At 34.9% G+C, this 18,706-nt stretch overlaps 1 protein-coding gene across 1 annotated transcript; it reads right to left on the reverse strand.

Moving 5' to 3' along the window:
• Window positions 1–3,229: 3,229 nt before the first annotated feature.
• LOC132606013 (replication protein A 70 kDa DNA-binding subunit B-like) lies at window positions 3,230–10,616 on the reverse strand. The gene is made up of 7 exons (XM_060319312.1): window positions 10,459–10,616; window positions 7,104–7,228; window positions 6,950–7,028; window positions 6,728–6,857; window positions 6,480–6,637; window positions 6,273–6,396; window positions 3,230–5,834 (listed from the first exon to the last, which is right to left on the reverse strand). The coding sequence occupies exons 2-7, from the start codon at window positions 7,225–7,227 to the stop codon at window positions 5,472–5,474; spliced, it is 978 nt and encodes a 325-aa protein (XP_060175295.1). The 5' UTR covers window position 7,228; window positions 10,459–10,616; the 3' UTR covers window positions 3,230–5,471.
• Between the last annotated feature and the right edge of the window lie 8,090 nt (window positions 10,617–18,706).

Here is an 18,706-nt window from a genome sequence, read left to right on the forward strand (position 1 = left end):
GGAGTTACTGGTTGTTCACTTAGATTTGAAGAAAAATATGAACATTTTTTTGTCGTTCGTTTGGTTTAGATGGATGATTAGTTTAGAGGATTGAGTGGATTTAAGCGGTTGTTGGTTGATAATGATAAAAGCGATTTGAAATGAAATACGGGAACTGAAGGATTGCGCTGAGGCATCTTGCTATTAGGTTCAGGGGATTACGGTTCATAAGACTTGAGGTGATGTAATGTGGGTACTTGAGTCGTGTTTGGTTTGCATACATATTATATTATAACGTACAGTAAGGGGTATGACCGATGAGGTTGATTGGTGTCTTCGAGTTTAAGGACAGGAAGGAAATTGTTGAAACAAGAATTAGTGATATAAGAGCTTGGTTACGATTAGACAGTATAGAGTGGGCTTGAGAGTTTACAGATGAGTCGGTATATTCGGTTATGTCATAGACTAACAGAGATCAATGGTGGACTAAGGCTGGAAACCTCATATTCATTGAGTAAAATTGTCTAGATCCCGCTACTAGTGGTGTAAAGAATTGGCGTGCAAGTGGTTAGAGGTGTTCAGATTAGATAATTGAGTTAAGAGGTTATTCTTTGAGGACTAGTAGCGTTAAGTATTTGAGTAAGGGATTAGTAAACATGGATACTTGAAATTGTAGATCGATGATGGGTCAACTAAGCTATGTTCGGGATAACATTTCCGAAATTGAATAAGGAAATTCGGGCAAGGATGCTTCAATAAGATACATAAGGATATTAGTAAGACTGTAATGTGATATGCCGGATTTAGAGAGTGTTCAGTTTAGAGTTGTAAGCGTTAAGGAAACTCTAACGTTCAGAGTGTGAGGTACGATCCTATCTCCAGGAATAATTCAGCTAGCTTGCAAGATTTATGATTATGTGGTATTCGATGGAGTGGATTAAAGGATTGATTATAGTATCGATGATCGTGAAGTGAGAAAAAATTGGGAAATTGACGAGTCTATAAAAGGTATAGTTGATCGAGAGTCGGCAAGAATGAGGTAAATCTTGGGGTTACTTGAGTCTATTTAGATTGTAGCGTCATTGTCTTGTAGATTCAGCTGAGGTATGATTGATTTGTGAGCTTAAGGAAGGAACTCTACAGATATGGACTAAGTGATACGAGGAAAATTCTATGAGGTTCGTGAACGGTAACTAGTGATAAGCATGTTTCAGTGAATCTACATGTTGAGGTTTATAAGAAGTGGCTTGGTGGTACACCGTTGGAAAAGTTCCTAATATTCTACAGTGGATGAGCTAGCGTGCTTTAAGAGAAAAATTTGTTGAATCCCTATCATGTGAGGCTAGAGTTATATTTTCGGGGTGGGACCCTACTCGTGGTAATATAGTATGATTGCAAGTAATATTGACTGGACAATTTGGGTAAGCGCTTTTGGATATTAAGGACTTTAGAGTAATTGTGTGAGATTTAGAGTGACAGTTGTAAGTGTTGACAGCTAATGTTCACCTCATAAAACACATATTTTAATTTCTCAAATTTCCCGAGTCCAAGACGGAGGAAGGATACACTTAAAAATTTAAAAATGCCGAGAAAATTGCAGAAATTGGCGTTTAATCATTATTTGTATAAAAATTAACAATTACAAGAAATTACGAGTTATTTACTTTCATAAATATAGTTCAAAAGAAGCTGCGTATCCCGCTCCGTCTAAATTCGGGAAATTCAGCAATTAAAACGACGTACGAATTACGATTCATTTTTTACCCATTTTTCCACATCCTTAAAAATTATCCGGAACTACGTCAATATTGGGCTTATATTAAAGCTTGTATTTTAAAACGACATATTCTAAATTTGGAATTTACAAAAAACGGGTCTACAAAGCGTTTTAGACGAATATGTAGTTTGACAAAGTTGAGTATTTATTTTTTAAAATTGTGTACAGGGGTCCTTTAAAAAAAATATTCTCTGGCCTTTTTAAATTTTTCTTAAGACATTTGGTGGGGTTTGGGGGGGGGGGGGGGGGGGGGGCTATATATTTAAAAGGGGACCAAAGTTATCAAGAGATAACTTTGGCCTCCTCATTTGATTTATTGAACTGATCGTCTTTCTCTTTTCTCTTGGCCAGCAATGGCAATTTAGGGTTGACGTTTTCTTGCGATCTTCGTCGTAGCCATTTCATGGCTGCTTTCAAGCAAATTCTTGAGGGGTTTTGCTCCCCTAGTTCTCCTAATACTAATGGCAGTTTTTTTTTTTTTTTAAGTTTTAATCGCATTTTCATGTTCAATTCGAAACCCTAATTTGGGAAGTTACTCTTATTTTCTCCGTGTCATGGGAGCCATGGACAGGGACCTTTGGGCCTGTTGTTATCTTGGCACCACGACACACAAATGGAAAGAATTCAATGGGGAAATCCCAAATATTCGAATCGGTTAAGGGAGTTTTGGGGATTTTATCTTTTAATGTACTATGTGAATGTTGTATTGTACTAATTTTGGCTATTTGTTTGACTCACTGTACTATTCTAGTATTTGGGAATTTATTGAATATTTTATGTGTAATTTTAGTACTACCCATTGGAAATTATCTGATATTTGTTGAGTATAGGATAAGGTAGTACAATGCTGAGGGAAAATCTGGTCCTTTACACGACTTTGAATTTTATAATATGGAAATTAGGGTATTTTGGGGGGAAATCAGTTTTGATGAGGGACTTTTCCTCTTTTGTCCCTAAAGCCCTAATTGATTACTATAAATAGAAGGAAATTGTGTCATTCTTAAGGATCCGGACCTTTTGCTAAAAATCCTAAACATTCAAAAATATATAACTCTCCTATTACTGATATACACTAGAAAGACAAATATATATATATATATATATATATATATATATATATATATATATACTAGTTATAGCAGGCCCGTGCTAAGCCAGGGCCCAAACTCAAAATATAAAAATTTATCGCACTTTTTTCAGTAGACAAAACTATAAATATAAAACAATATGAGCTTACAAAGTCACTACTTCTATACAATTTTTTTTGCTAACAGATGGGGGAACAAGAGTATATCCAGACTCATGGCTTTGTTTTCTAAATATGAGTCCTCAAATGTTGATAGAAATGCTTCAATTAACTTCAGTTGCCAACTTATTTTGTATACACTGAAAATGTCTTTTCTTTTGATATAGATAATAACAGTATCCCCCAGCGAAGCCATCTAAAAGGAACTAATTTTAAGAAGCACAATCTAATTCAAACCAAAAAGTAGATTATATTTACATTGCATTTTTCAACAAGCAGTTTAAGATTATAGTTACAGGACTCCCAAGTAGTGTTATTTGACAAAAACACATTTTTACAGTGGGCGAAAGTAAGGCTAAAAGTTATAAGCACGGATAGTCCTGTATATTTGAACTGCTGATCCATGACTGTCTGGACCATCAAAAGTTCGGTATGTACAAGCCACCAAAAGACCTTTCTACAACTTTGCCATAGTCATAATGAATTGCAAATAGAAATAAGGGATATGTAATTAGTATCAAATGTAATCAAAAGAGTGGATACTTTATTTTCACCAGACATAGCTATTGATAGATGTAAAATGTAAGAACAAGAAGACACAATTTTCAGCATAGCTTCTATTCTATTTCTACTTATCCATCAAATGACCTGCAAAATATGCAAAAGAGAGGAACCTACACTGGAATGCATATCTCATATGCATTTTTTTTTTTTTTTGGTGATTACACCTGATCTCCTTAGTTCTTTAAGTATAATTAACAAACACAATAAACCTTCTAAAAGATAAGCATAGAGATACATAAGAGTGTAATGTTAGGTAATAGAAATAGGCAATCATGAAAAGGAACAGTAAGTCAAATAACTTGACCACAGTCGTCAAAATAGGGAATCAGAAGAGTTTTTATCTTTTAAGAAATGATTCATAACTGCCATACCACATTTTGAACTAACATCTAGATGCACAGACATGAAGACATGCTTTATACACCTCAATTCGAAATGGGACACACAGACCATGGCTCATATACATCCATTTAAACCGAGAACATCTTTAGATCTTATGTTAAAGGAAACAAAAACCAAGCTACTCTCTCATTAGTAGTGTGCTAATCAACATGTGAAATCTATTTAACAATTACTCTAATCTCACAGTCATACATTAAATGACATTAAACCTTAATTATGCTCGTAATTCTATCTGCAGACCCCCCTAATCATGAAAATATCTAACATTACAGTACAAAACACACAGATTATTAACATCTAAGTTAAGCTGAACTATAAACAGAAATCACACTAAAACACAAACACGTAAACTAAACAAGGCAAGACAAGATTTAAAATTCTTTTTCTCCTTGTTTAGAGATTTCTTTGGAATAGTTGGAAAATACACATTAAATCAGTTTATGGAGGATGCTTTGAATCTTTAAAATGAGGAGAGAGAGAGATGCTGAACTGGAAAAAAAAAAGCAACCATTAATCATTTTTGCTTTATTTTTTTGGAGACATGACAATGATATTTCTAGTCAAATACGATCACTTATGATTAGCAAGTTGGAACCATGAATGTTTTGTTAGTATTTATTTTACTTTCAGCTTAATGGATTATTACTTGTTGTTACTGGAAATTTAGTTTGGTGTTATTCATATGTAGAAATGAGCAAATGAAAGAACTCAACTTTTGTTTACTGACCTTTACTTCTTCTTAGTTGGAGTGATTGGTTCGATACCCTCCCTTTTGGTAGAAGATGCAGTTTTTTTTATTGGAGTTGTTTGCTCAGTCTGTTTTCTTTTGCTAGATGAGGTACTTCCAATGATTATCTTTTTTTGTTCTTCTTCTGATGCTACCTTGTCGAGTTCTACTCTCTCATTAGTAGTGTGCTAATCAACATGTGAAATCTATTTTAACAATTACTAATCTCACAGACATACATTAAATGACATTAAACCTTAATTATGCTCGTAATTCTATCTGCAGACCCCCCTAATCATGAAAATATCTAACATTACAGTACAAAACATACAGATTATTAACATGTAAGTTAAGCTGAACTATAAACAGAAATCACACTAAAACACTAACACGTAAACTAAACAAGGCAAGACAAGATTTAAAATTCTTTTTCGCTTGTTTAGAGATTTCTTAGGAATAGTTGGAAAATACATATTAAATCAGTTTATGGAGGATGCTTTGAATCTTTAAAATGAGGAGAGAGAGAGATGCTGAACTGGAAAAAAAAAAAGCAACCATTAATCTTTTTTGCTTTATTTTTTTGGAGACATGACAATGATATTTCTAGTCAAATACGATCACTTATGATTAGCAAGTTGGAACCATGAAAGTTTTGTTAGTATTTATTTTACTTTTAGCTTAATGGATTATTACTTGTTGTTACTGGAAATTTAGTTTGGTGTTATTCATATGTAGAAATGAGCAAATGAAAGAACTCAACTTTTGTTTACTGACCTTTACTTCTTCTTAGTTGGAGTGATTGGTTCGATACCCTCCTTTTTGGTAGAAGATGCAGTTTTTTTGATTGGAGTTGTTTGCTCAGTCTGTTTTCTTTTGCTAGATGAGGTACTTCCAATGATTATCTTTTTTTGTTCTTCTTTTGATGCTACCTTGTCGAGTTCTCTCTTACTGCTTTCTCCAGTATTTGTAGAAGTTGATATTCCTGGTAATTGGAGAGTATCCTGCTTCTCAGCAAATGACAAAATGAACAGTTTTGCTGGTGTTTCATTAGAATTCCTAGAAAAAGATTTCTTCAGTTGTACTTTAAACACTTTGTCAGCAAGATGTTGTTGAATATCTGGAAGGGGGAGCGATTCGTTCTGCAATTAAAAAGGAGCTCTTTAAGTTCTAACATATCGTAATTAATAATGTTGATAAATGGTCAGTGAGTGTTATTTCTATAAATACGTGTGCATATGTAAGCACTGTAAATTCTATATATATGGGTACATGGTCTCTTGATTTATCTAGTTCCATCCATAAAGTAGCACCATAAGAACCAACAAATAAGAAAAGCTAAGAAATAGAACTAATGAAGGAGAAGAAAAGAATTTTTTTGGACTATGGCAGTAAAAGAGAAATAATTAACACTTGATATGCTCAAAATGACTTGAAATTCCTGTAGTTCACGTTCACAAGGACAGCACACATAGCCAATAAGCTCACTAAAAGAAACAGAAAACAATTTTAAACTTAAAATGATCTAGAAAATTTATTGTTCAGCAGTTACTTAAGAAAGAATTCTAATTGATTTGTACCTTCACGTTAATTGTTTCATAGATTTGTTCAGCTTTCATTGATAGAAGATTCTCTCCAGGTTCACCTACTAATGTTGCAATTGTCGATCCACTTCCATCTGCAATTTGGACTTGAAAGCAACACCTGTTATATAATGTCGTTACATGTTATTTTATATTCATAAATTATATGAGAAAGTAAATTTGGATAATGGAATGCTTGGTTACCTAGGTGTTAACATTGTTTGTTGATCACAGTTTATACAGTCAATAGCTTTCATTATTTTGGTCCTAACAAAGTGCTTGCATTTTGAACACATCAACTCATAAAACAGCTGCTCATCATCCAGTAATGATATTTTACCTTCAACGTGAAAAGATTGCATCTATTCAAACAAGAGAAGTGTATAAGATTAGTTGTGTTGCTGGTAATGGTATTGAATTAAAATATATAGTAACATTTGTTGGACATATACCGTTGGCTGTGCTTGGATATTTCCTATAGGTATAGCCTCATCATTTAGTGATGTAAGAACTGGCGATGAAGTTGTTTCTGGAGAACTTCTTTGCGTATATGTGCTCAACGTTTTGTCATACTCCTTTGCCCTGTAAATAAACATAGTTATATTATTTTGGGTCATATAGACAGTTAGCTTTTTGTATATGATTGTACTATTTGTCACATATTTATTTCATACCAGTTCATCAATTCTGTCGCCTGTGGATAAGGGGGATTTATCAATATTACAGAATTGTATCTTGTATTCAAGGATGTTCCTGCTTATACATCGTATAAGTAAAAACAATTAGCGTTCTTAATATACACAAAAAAAATTAAAATCTAGTTCATACCAGCATATGAAGATCGTGCAATTCGTTTTGCTAGGATTACTGGATGTTCTTCAATTTGTGCAGCTAGGTGGCTTCCATCAATCTCAGCAAAGTCCTCCCACAAGGTAAAAATACAATGGTGCATACTGTAGAGAAGAAGCAGGGATGCTAAGTTATATCAAATATATCACATGAAAAGCCGGATTTACAGATCACACTTGCAAGGATGAGAGAACCGACAAAAAGAGTACTGTTGTTACTTTGTTATGCAACAAACAAAAGAGTGGTATAGACTAAGAAGTCAGCAGGATTATAATCCAAACAACATTTTTGTTGGTTTTTGGGGGTACATTTAGAAAAACCCAAATCGGCTGAGTGATAGAATCATATTTTACCAATTTACACTTTTATTTTTGGTCATTTGTTAACTTAATGTCAAAAAGAAACTCAATAACTATAAACTATATCTGAGCTTTTTAGCTTAAACAAGAAAAAGCTTAAAACAGTATGAAAAATACGATCCATCTGAGATGCAGAGTTGGCATTTCAACTTACTAATGACAGCAGAACAAAGGCAAAATATCGACTCAAATGACATTCTGGATTCGAATTGGACAACTTCACATAAAGAGAAGGAAGACAAGCTTGTGCCATAAAAGAATTGACGTGCCATAACATAGTACCTATTCATGTGTCATAAAAGAATTGATGTGGCATCTTTTTAGTTCAACTAAAAATAAAGGTACTGTTTCCTTTATGCACTCCAAAAAGTAGGATACATTTAGCTGTTATTAGCTTATATTCACATTGCATGTTATATTCATTTTTTAAAATGGAAAAAAAGAGAAGATCAAAGCTGTATCCTAAATGCAGTTTCAGGTAACACAGGTATGTTAACAGGATGGCGGAGAATTGCTTTGTTTAGTTTCTTTTGAAACACTATTTATAAGCTTTTAGTTGATATAAATATCTTAATCAAGATGATTTGAAGTGCCTCAGCTAAAAATGAAAAAACTGATGATTCCATTTTATTATTAACTTTTTGTTTTTTCCTTCTTTTGTTTTAATCGTCAGCCACTTGTTCTGGATCTGTGTATAAGGAAAGACAACAAATTGAGCATGAAGCTTTTGATCGACACCAAAGCCAATAGAGTCCTATTTGCCGAGGCTGAAAAGGATTGTGTTTATTTCCTGTTTCACATTCTTTTAGTGCCAGTGGGCACTGTCATTAATTATTTCCTAATTAATGTGGAACTTAGAACATCGAAATCTACTGGTCATTACTGGTCAAAACCAAGAGCAAGACTCTAGAAAAAACAAGAAGAACTTTGGTATATAAACTTCTTAGCTCTATCATATCTTTCCATACAACATCTCTCCTTAAACAAAAACCTAACCAAGAAAATGAAAACAAAACCTATGTATGGTTTTTTACTTTTCTTTTTATTCATCTTCAACCAAAATTTATGCTATCCACAAGTTCTACCAAGCATAACAGGCTTCACCAATTTTTTGCAAATGTCCAAACAGGACACAATTAAGATTCCTCATCAGTTATATCTTCCAGAAATTATATTTAAATTGGATGATATCCTTGTAGAGAATGAAAAACGTCCTGTATTTACCCAGGAGACTCTAAGTTTCGGCAACTTGAAGGATAGGCTTGATAGCTTTTTTTCTAGCAAGTTGAAGTTAAGTCCCTTTTGTCCCAAGTTTCGGATGCCAATAAGAAGAGGGTGCAACATTCTTTGGTGGAAGCAGATATACTAAAACAGATAGGAGATCTCTAAGGGAAGAAGTGTATACCTGTTTTCTAAGGATTTTAGTGGGGGAACAAGAAATGAAGTTAAGGAATTAAAGTTGGGAGTTGATATGCATAATGATATTAATGATATTGATGCTGAAATTACAAATTTTGAAATTGAAGATTGAGTTAGAGTGCCTCATTATGCAAGAAATTTGTGGAGTGATTTCCGGCGAAGGCATCAAGGAGGCTAAAGACATGCTTAAGGAACTTTATCCAGAGTATTTGAATGAAAAAGACATTCGTGTTTCTCTCGAAACAAAAGTTATTGAGGTGGAAAACAAATTAAAATTCGAGGTTGAAGAGAAGGACAGACTAAAGCAACTGGTTTCTAAGCTGGAAATATGTGTGACTGAAAAGAAGAATTTAGCAACAGAGGCATTAGCTGCTCTAGCAAAAAAGATGGGTCAATTTGCAAGTCAACAACAAGCATTAGCTTCTGGGTGCAACAAATGTGTGTAAAGCCTCTATAACCTCTTCACTCTAACCCAGACTTCACTCAAACTCAATTCCTCAAAACTCTCGATTTTCCCTTAAAGTTGTAATCTTTACTAAATGAGACACCAGACAATGCTGGTTTTTATGCCCGAAGAGACAAAATTCGGAGTGATAAAAACACCACTACAAGAAAGATTATTAATAAGCACTATACTTATATGAAATGTAATTATGACTAACATAAATTATATTTCTTAATATCCATGCTCAGGCAAACTTCTTTAAAATAAAAAACAAATAAGATGAAACAATTCTTAACAATTCAAGGGTAAAGAGAGATGTATATAACAAATAACCAAACCGATTGCTACCGAACAAACCTCATCTTCCAAAAAATTATAGTTTCCATAATAGTCATCTAGTTCTTGCTTAAACACTGCATATACCCATCAGATATGAAGAAACACTCTAATTCACAAGCGACATTAAAACGTATTGGAAAACACAAACATATAACAGATGGCCAAAAAAAAAACAAAATACAAACAGTAATTAGAGTTCATAGATCGTTAGCAAAATTGTAGAAACAAATTAAAATCATACCAAAGGTACAAGAAAACACGTCTGTTTCAGATTATGATGGGGACTTGTCTTGTTAAAGGGTCATATTATTTTCCCTCTCCTGATATCTAACCCTAGAAAAGTCCAAAGGCTAGATATTCAACGAATTCTTTGGATCCATTTCGATATCAAATCAAAATAGGGACTTCACCAACCAAGCAACCCATGTTCATTTATTTTGGTTCAAATTCCATACTGACAAGAACAATTAATTAAGTTTATTTATTACTATAGCCGGGCTAGAGGACATTCAGTTGTCACACAAAAGTAGTTAAAATAAAAGAAAAAAATTCAGAATACATGAGCCTGAGTTGTTGAGAACAAGATCAGTTCTCCACTTTGCAACACAACCACATTCTCCAATTCAGATTCGATCCTATTGTCTGGAAACACTAATTATATGCCCATATATGGAGAATCTCAACAGAAAGGACCAAAAATAAAATAGAATCAGAAGCTAAAACCCTTTAATTGATTAGAAGACATTAAAAAAGTGGAAGAGAAAGAATTTACCTGGCTTGAAACTGTGGAAGACGCTGGTAGTAAACAAATAGAAATCCATAGAGGGTTTAAGAAGGTCGGAACCGACATTATTTTTGGTGAATCATCAGCAAAGGACAACAGCTGCAACACATCTATTAGAGGAAATAAGAACTGAAATTACAAATATAACCCTCTGAGGACTATCAAAAAATTTTCATTCACTCTTATATTAAGTAGTAATATATATATACACTACCTAGATACTACAAATAGACTACTTTGAGAATACTATAAGAGATACCTACGAATGTGATTATAATATACACATATTATACAAGGGTTTGAAAAAGAAAGGTTGTTTTTAAGAGGTGTTAAGTGTTAGTGTTTGAAAGTTGATTCAATTTCTCCATTTTGATCTTTAGGCTGCCCCAAATAAAGGTAAAATCCTATTTTAGCTCCTTTTTCTTTTCTTTCTTTATTTCCAGTCATGATATGCTTTGCTTAAACATGTATGCTATTTGAAATGTCATGAATGATTAGTCTAGTACTCAATATCATTGTTTCTGTGCTGATGTTAAGCTGTAAATAATTTTGAATAAGACATAGTTGTTTTGAAAGTTGGGAGTTACTCCTACGTTTTATTTTAGTTTTTTTTTTTTCTGCATTCTATGTTAAGATGTTTTATGTGTTGAAGTCTGCTTATTAGAGTTAGGACTATGTTTGTTACTCCCTCTGTGTTATTAACTGTTAAGAAGCTTACTTATTGTTATAAGGATGGTTCTATGTAGTTTTGGGATGTTGTTAGTAGATATTGTGGGTTGAAGAGGTTTTAAATAAGGAAAAAAAGTCTGTTTTTTGCTTCTAGTCTACTGTTACATTTGATTTTTTTCTAAAATATAAGTTTGTTATGTGGATTCCTATGTACTTTAGTGTTGCAGCTAAGGGTTCTCAAGATTTTTTTTATCTTTGATTTTGGTTGTGTTATTCTCACTAGATTCTGAGGTTTCTTATTCTATGGTACTTGTGGATTTTTTTTTCTGAGTTTTGATCATCCTATATAGTGGTTCTAGTTCAAAGGATAGAGATTCATTCTTGCTTAATATAGTTTAGAGTCTAAAATAAGTTTTGAGGATCAAAAGTCAGAAAATGGTTTAGAAAATGAACCCTTTTATCTTTGTTTGAAGTTGTCCTGAGGTCAAAGAGGGTTGGCTTTCCCTTCATTTGTTGATAATGACTAAAATCCCCCTTAAAAGATGTCTTGTGATATTTTTGTGTCCTTTGAAGTGACTTAAAAAACTTAAGTATATAGCTAAAAAAATGACTTTTAAATCATTTTTTTACCGTGCCTGGTATGTTTAAGCATCACTGGAGCTTCTTGTTTGATTTTTAGTACTAACAGTGCCAGTTGCAAGTGCACCCTATTACACTCTCTAAGGATGATCTTCAAAAAACATGAAATGACTTTAAGAAAAATCTGAGATGTGCCCTTTGTTTCTCTGTAATAGCTATTTAGCTTAAAATATAGATGTCCATGGCCTCTGCTACTTAGTTAGTCTTACCTAGAAACCAGTAGCTATTTTGTACTGAAAAAATGATTTTCCATGATTTCCTTGTTAATACAATCTGTAACTGGGATTGAAGAAAGGTTTGAGGAGTATGGAACCTATCAATACTAAGAATCTCTAAAATGAACCTTGGTTCCTTACCCTTTTTGTTAGATTATAAAAAAAAATAAAAAAAATTATGTTTCTTGACCTAAAAATGTGATAAGATATTTGGGAAAGGATCACTATTGCTGGGGATTTTGTTTCATTTCCATCTTGTATCCTATTTCCTATTTGTGCGCAGTATCTATGTAACTTGTCATTTGTGTATTGAACCCTCCTTATACTGACATTGCCTATAGTTTACTTAATCTCCCTTACCTATCACAATCACCTGGTAGACTGAAAAATGAGTTTTAAAAGCTGGAAATATGCTTAAATGATCCTGTTTGCACTTAACTTCCTTGTAATGTTAGTAACTTGGCCGTTGTTGATTTGTTTGAATTAAGTCTTGTCTAGTAAATCATCTACTACACCTAGGACAGTGCCATGAACTCTTTGGTTGTAGTCTTGGATTTTTTAGACTTGTCACTATTCCTGCCTGGAGTTCTCTCTCACTTTTGATTTGCTTGTGCCTTATAGACCATTGGTCTTGACTCATAGTAGCTGCTTGTCTGCAATGTTCATGATTGGTTTACCACCTATGATATTTATTCATCTTAGAATTGTTATAGCTTACTTAGTTCTCTTCACCTAATGTGATCATCTAATAGACTAGGTGTAAAAGCTGTTCTAGAAGATTAAGTGTGATACTTGCTTGTGTGATATACTTCCTTTGTCATTTGCTGGTATGATCTGAGGTTGCTCCCTAGGCATTTTGCTCTTATTTGGTTATTTGAAACTGAACTATGCTTAACGTTTTGGATTGAATCTTGGATAGTGTCAGGCCTTCCTTTTGTCCCAGCTATAATTCGTTGAATCCCATAAGTTTCCATCGGTGCTTTTTCTTGTTTGTGTAGTTCTGGGAATGAATTAGCTGAACCTGAACCATTTCTTTTGACCACACTCAGACCTTAAAGCCAAAAGTATCCTAAAATGACTTTGGACCTTTAAGTTGCTTCTGAGATGACCTGTTGATAGTAAATCTAAAGTAAGGTTTCTAGCACTACTTTAACCCTTGTTGACTTAAAAAATGAATTCCTAGGCTGTCTAATCCTTATACCATCTCTTGGATTATTAATTTTACTTGAGACTTGAATTTGACGACCTGTTTGATCTACATTAGTGGAACTAGGGGACCTGTGATTACATTTGAACACTATGATTTATCTTTATGATTTGTGCTCTTTTAATTGGTTACTCGTCACAGTTTTTGGATATCATGTACAATGTAAACCACATAGAGGCTGGGCATAGGAAACTAAGACAAAGACTAAAGGTTGTATCAAAGAAAACAAAAATAACAACCTAAGTGTAGGGCCTGTTTCTTGCTTGTTTATTTTCCACTTGGTTAATTTTGTGATTCAACTACCTGCTCTCCACATTTTGTTCCTGCCCTATCACATCTTGGTGTAATATTTTGAACCTAAGTTGAGTATCATGTACCTCATAGTCTTCAACAGGACTTAATACCAATCATTCAACCTCAGACTCCCTTTGTTGTACTTATGTGATCATATTGACCAATATTTGGACCAAGGAGACTATCATGTAATCTGTGCACCCTGTCTACCCATTGGCTTAGCATTTCTTTGCCTATGTCCTGAATTGTTACCTATGTTTGTCCATGCTATTTGGAACAGATGGCTTGCTCTGATTTGGTATTTGTTTCAACCTTACTTGACACTTATAGAACCTAGTTCTGCTTGCCTAGGCATGACTGGACATTAGCTTCACTTTACTTTGCCTACCCTTGCATTGCTTGGCATTTCTTTAAACCCTGTTTGCTTCTTTTAGTTGAACCTCCAGGTTGAAACTAGTACAACCCTATATGATTTACTTTGACTAGCTATTTGATTAATACTCTTGATTCAAGGATTGCTTAAGATGTTAAAATCGAGTAGAAATCCTAGCTTTTGGTTTGAGAAGTCGAGTTGAAACTTTGGCTATTCTTGATTTGTTTTCTGGGAATTTCTGGGTAGGTTATAACTTGTATATGATCAGAATATAATGTTTTAGAGTTAAGTCTGATGGAATATTTAGGGTGTACCAAGTATATGTGAAGGGTATGCCCCCATGAAAGGTTTTGCTCTTCACATCTAATGGTATATTAGTGTATATCATGTATATCTTAGTCCTGATACTTAGAAAATTTGGGGAAAGTCAGCTGGTATATTTGTGGTATACTATGTATACCACCTCTTTACACATAGAAATGTTTTAAGAAGGGAATGACTTGGGCCTGTAATTTGGACCTGTCATCTGTGTCCCCATATTTGACCTATTATTCTTACTGTTTTGGGCCTATTTCATATTTAGGCCATCTTGGTTATCTGATGTCGTTTATTATTATTAATGGGCTACACCTAATAAGTTGTAATTTATTTTTTGGGCTATGTAATAGTTGTAGGCTTTAATTTTGTCGTTCAAGTTTAATTTGTGGATGTATTCTAATATTGTGTATACCCGTTTGTATCCTTGTCCACCCAAACCCATTGGTGGGCCCCAGTGGGGTCCACTGATGTATCTAGATCGAGTCAACCCCAACTTAGAGAAAAATGGAGCATACGTTGGAATTAAGACGAACCCGAGTACATAAACATTTTCTTTTGGGCTTGGTCGGCCCAAATTCTCTATCTCTTTTAAATTACGCATTTTAGTTATTATTTGTGTAGTTATTGTGTCAATTGGGACCCTTATGAGATTGTCGTATTTTAAAGTCATCAAAATAAATTTACTACAAAATTAACACTAATTTTGAGACTTTAATGCAAGTTGGGACTGATTAGAGTGAAAGGACTAAAAATTGCTGATTTTTGCAGAATTCGAGACTAAAATGAACATTTATGAAACCTGTGGACTTATGACATATGGACTAATTTGGAACAATATTCAACACTGATAGGACTAATTATGAATATTTGGACTTAGGCTAAAAAAGTAAAAATTGACTAGAAGCTTAGAAATAAAAGATGGACTACATTATATGTATATTATATGGACTATAATAGTGTATCTAAATTATTTTCTTAAAAACTATTTTCTTACACTTCAAAATATTTTTTTAAAACTATTTTTTGGGTGGACTTACGTGGAGTCCTACTTAGGCTAAGAGCCTTCGGGTATTAGCCTAAGTGTTCTAGTTCGATACCCTAAACTCTCAATTTTGGGCAAAATTTTACCACTTTTAATTCATGAAAAGAGACATTTTGCGTGACAGGATAATTTCTATTGGCGGAAATATAAAGCATAACTATTTTTATCACACCAATTTATATTTACATAGACATATTATTAGAACCCGTAGGTAAACCGCAATTGAGCGGATCCTTAATACCGGGGGTGCATAACACCTTCTCCAGGGGGTCACCAGAACCCTTACCTAGACTCTGTGTAGATTAGGTCTCTTTTAAAATAATCATAAAATAATTTTTTTAAATGAACCCCTTTCGACTCTGTTTTTCCTAATTTCCTAAAAATTAGGTGGCTACTCTAAAAATAAGTCCATTTAGAGTACCATTACGTAGAAGTATATTTTTTCCTTTTTTCCGGTACGATTGACAACCGTACTTCCCCGGGACACTTTTCTTTTTAAATGACGCAAGTGCAAATATGAATCGAAAAAAATAGAACCGCTACAGATGGCGACTCCGCTGGGGACAATTTAAGGTTCTAACCATAAGGGTTTCAATTATTTATATGTTTGTGTGATATAAATTGTTTATGTGTTTAAATATCCGCAAAATATAAATGTCATTCATGCATGCATACTCCGCCACTCCTGACATTTATTTTATATTTTTCTAAAGGATGATGACGCGAGATGAGCTGCGGTCATACCTTCACTAAAAACCTTTAATATATTCTTTGGAGGTCTCTAAGGTCGTGTGGGCATGCGGTCATCCCACAGCCTTAGAGAGCCCAACGCAGCTTGTCCGCTTGGGTAACCTATGCCATTTGCTTGAAAACCACCCTAGAATAATTAGCGTAGAGCGAAGCCAAATCCCTACTGATATAGCGCATGCTGACCATAGACCGGTTCGGGTATCTCAGACCTGCCTGAATCGGACAGGAAAGACACCCTGCTGTGTTCAGATGGTGTAAAAACCTGAAGACACTGCATCCCACTATTTGCTATTTGGAAGCATTATTGTGCCAAGTGTGAAATGAAATGATGTTCCTGGGGGCAGGGAACTAACAGTGTTTTGTCTTGCAGATGTCCCCTGATGTGCAGTTTGATATGGTTGTGGGTCCACCACCAAGTTTAGTGATGTGGTGGAAAGGATTGACTAATGATCAGAAGAAAGAAATAAAGAGTTGTATAGGGAATTTGCCTTCGTTGATGGGTATGACTGGTATCCGGGTCTGCTAGAAATCATTACTGGTTATTGGGACAACGACAGAATGGTGTTCAGATTTGGAGAGATAGAGATGACTCCAACTTTAGAAGAGATTAGAGATGTCCTGGAAAGCGTGGGAAGTGCTAACAGATCCAAAAAGAAATTAGCTCAGAATATCCTTATCCCTCACAAACCTACCCCAAAAGAAATCAAAGACATGTTTACTGTCAACAAAGCCGATTGGGCACGAGGACCCACTATAGCCTTTAGAAAGTTATATGGGAAGTCATTCAAACAAGGGTACGAGAACCACATCCTTGATTTTTTCTCACCCCAATCCTGGGAAGCCAAACAAACACTAGCCTTTATCACCTGCCTACTTGGAACTGTGGTATTTCTACTAAATGTCTTCCTAGCTATCGATACCTGAGTTGTCTTTGTTGCCCATACTGTTCTTAGGGGAGTTACAACAAATGGGCTTACCAAATATTTTTACATCATCCCTATTATACTATCAGATATATACTGAGCTTTGGGAGAGTGCCACAACCATTATTACTATTTCCAAGGTTGCAACCACTTAGTCCTATGATGGATACTTAAGCATTTAGATAGAAGCGACTTATCTACCCGCCGAGATCCAGCCCTAAGAGAAGATGCTTTGGGATTCGCTGATGTGCTTTGCGGGGTCCAAGATAAAAGAGGATGGGCTCACATCATTTCCAGACTGAGAGAAGAACATATCAAGTGGAGGGTACCTGATTTTTATTCCAAGACTGCTTACATTAAAAGCCATAGACATCTATGCGTACCACTTATGGGCATTAGGGAATCAGACCCTATGCACCATTGAGAGTACTTAGGCAGTTTTGTATGAGACAGGTTATTTCGAATGTGGGTAATATGGGAGAGTTAGTACGAGATTATGAAGAGGGTCGTATCGAAGGTATAAAAGATGCTCAGAAAGATTGGAAGAATGTGATAAAGGAAGATAAGTTGGATGAAGATCCAAACAATCCAAGTCATGGTGAAAACTACTATGAGTGGCTTAAGGCTAAACTAGCTGGTACCGCTACTCCAGGGTCGTATCTGTATAGATTTCCCGGGGATAGTGAAGCTACGAATGCAATCCAGGTTAGAAGAATGAAACGAGGAATAGAAACAAGAGAAATGGATCATCAAGCAAAGATAGAATATGATCAAGAGGTGATTAAGAGTTTGACAGTCGAGGCAGATGCTTCATTGAAGAGTTTGGAATGGCTTGACACTTTTGTTAAAAGAGCCATAGATACAAGGACAACGTTGACTGACGATCAGAGGGGTCAGCGGATTGGGACAACATTGATGCCAGCCCATGTAGCCATTCAAACCGCCCTCCGAAGGGCCAAGAAGGCGCTAGATGATAGAGAGCAGATTTCTGTCCGTGGAGTGGACTTTTTCTGATTATTGCATTTACTTAAAAAAGCCTTGTAATCCCGCTTGGAAAAAATACTATTAATAAAAAGAGCTGGGACTTTATTTTTGGGAACAATACATTTGTTTTACATATGGTAAAATTTTGCTTCATACGCTAGTAGCCTTGGAGCAACGAGGTATAGGAAAGCGAATTATATATTATCTAAATGCTTATTTGATATATTTGCTTTGTGTGAAAATCATATATATTGTTGAAACTCTTGATTGGTCCACGTTCCGGTCACTACCCAAAATAAAAACCAAAGAAAGTAACCCTTAAAACCAATTTAGCTCCACTTTTAAAATGGTTGAATTGCTAATCGGAAATGGAGACTCCAGACTGCATGAGTGCAACTTCGCCTTACGTCAACCTAGTCAGTGACGACGAGGGCACGGAAGCAACAAGTGATAAAAATCGACAGTAGGACGATATAATGGCCCTAGCCACTGCTAGAATGAAAGAGGCTGTACAAACCACTAAGGCAGCCAATGAAAAAATGAGGGACGCAGAAATTCTCTTAGCTTATCTTAAGGAAATAACAAAGCAACACCATGCCAATCGGGTAAAATAGGGAAAGGCACCTGAAGCTCCACTCGGGAATTATGTCCCGCTCAATTAACAAGAAGGGCTTGACCCCATACCATATGTAGACGATGAATACTTATCCCCAATTTGAAAGTCTATGGAGACCGGCGCGAGTATCAGCTCGAGGAGCCTCCAGTTTCATGCACAGTTGTTCTTAAAGGCACAAGATCACACAATTGGGGTACACCAGTAGA

Source organism: Lycium barbarum, chromosome 8, assembly GCF_019175385.1.
Source record: "Lycium barbarum isolate Lr01 chromosome 8, ASM1917538v2, whole genome shotgun sequence".
Taxonomy (NCBI): Eukaryota; Viridiplantae; Streptophyta; class Magnoliopsida; order Solanales; family Solanaceae; genus Lycium; species Lycium barbarum.

Excerpts from the sequence above, each read along its gene's own strand:
- LOC132606013 (XM_060319312.1), bottom strand. The coding sequence starts at position 7,227 with ATGCACCATTGTATTTTTACCTTGTGGGAGGACTTTGCTGAGATTGAT. Across the intron at positions 6,397-6,479 it reads CAAACAATGTTAACACCTAG|GTGTTGCTTTCAAGTCCAAA; the intron begins GTAACCAAGCAT and ends ATTATATAACAG. Across the intron at positions 5,835-6,272 it reads ATGAAACAATTAACGTGAAG|AACGAATCGCTCCCCCTTCC; the intron begins GTACAAATCAAT and ends TTTTAATTGCAG.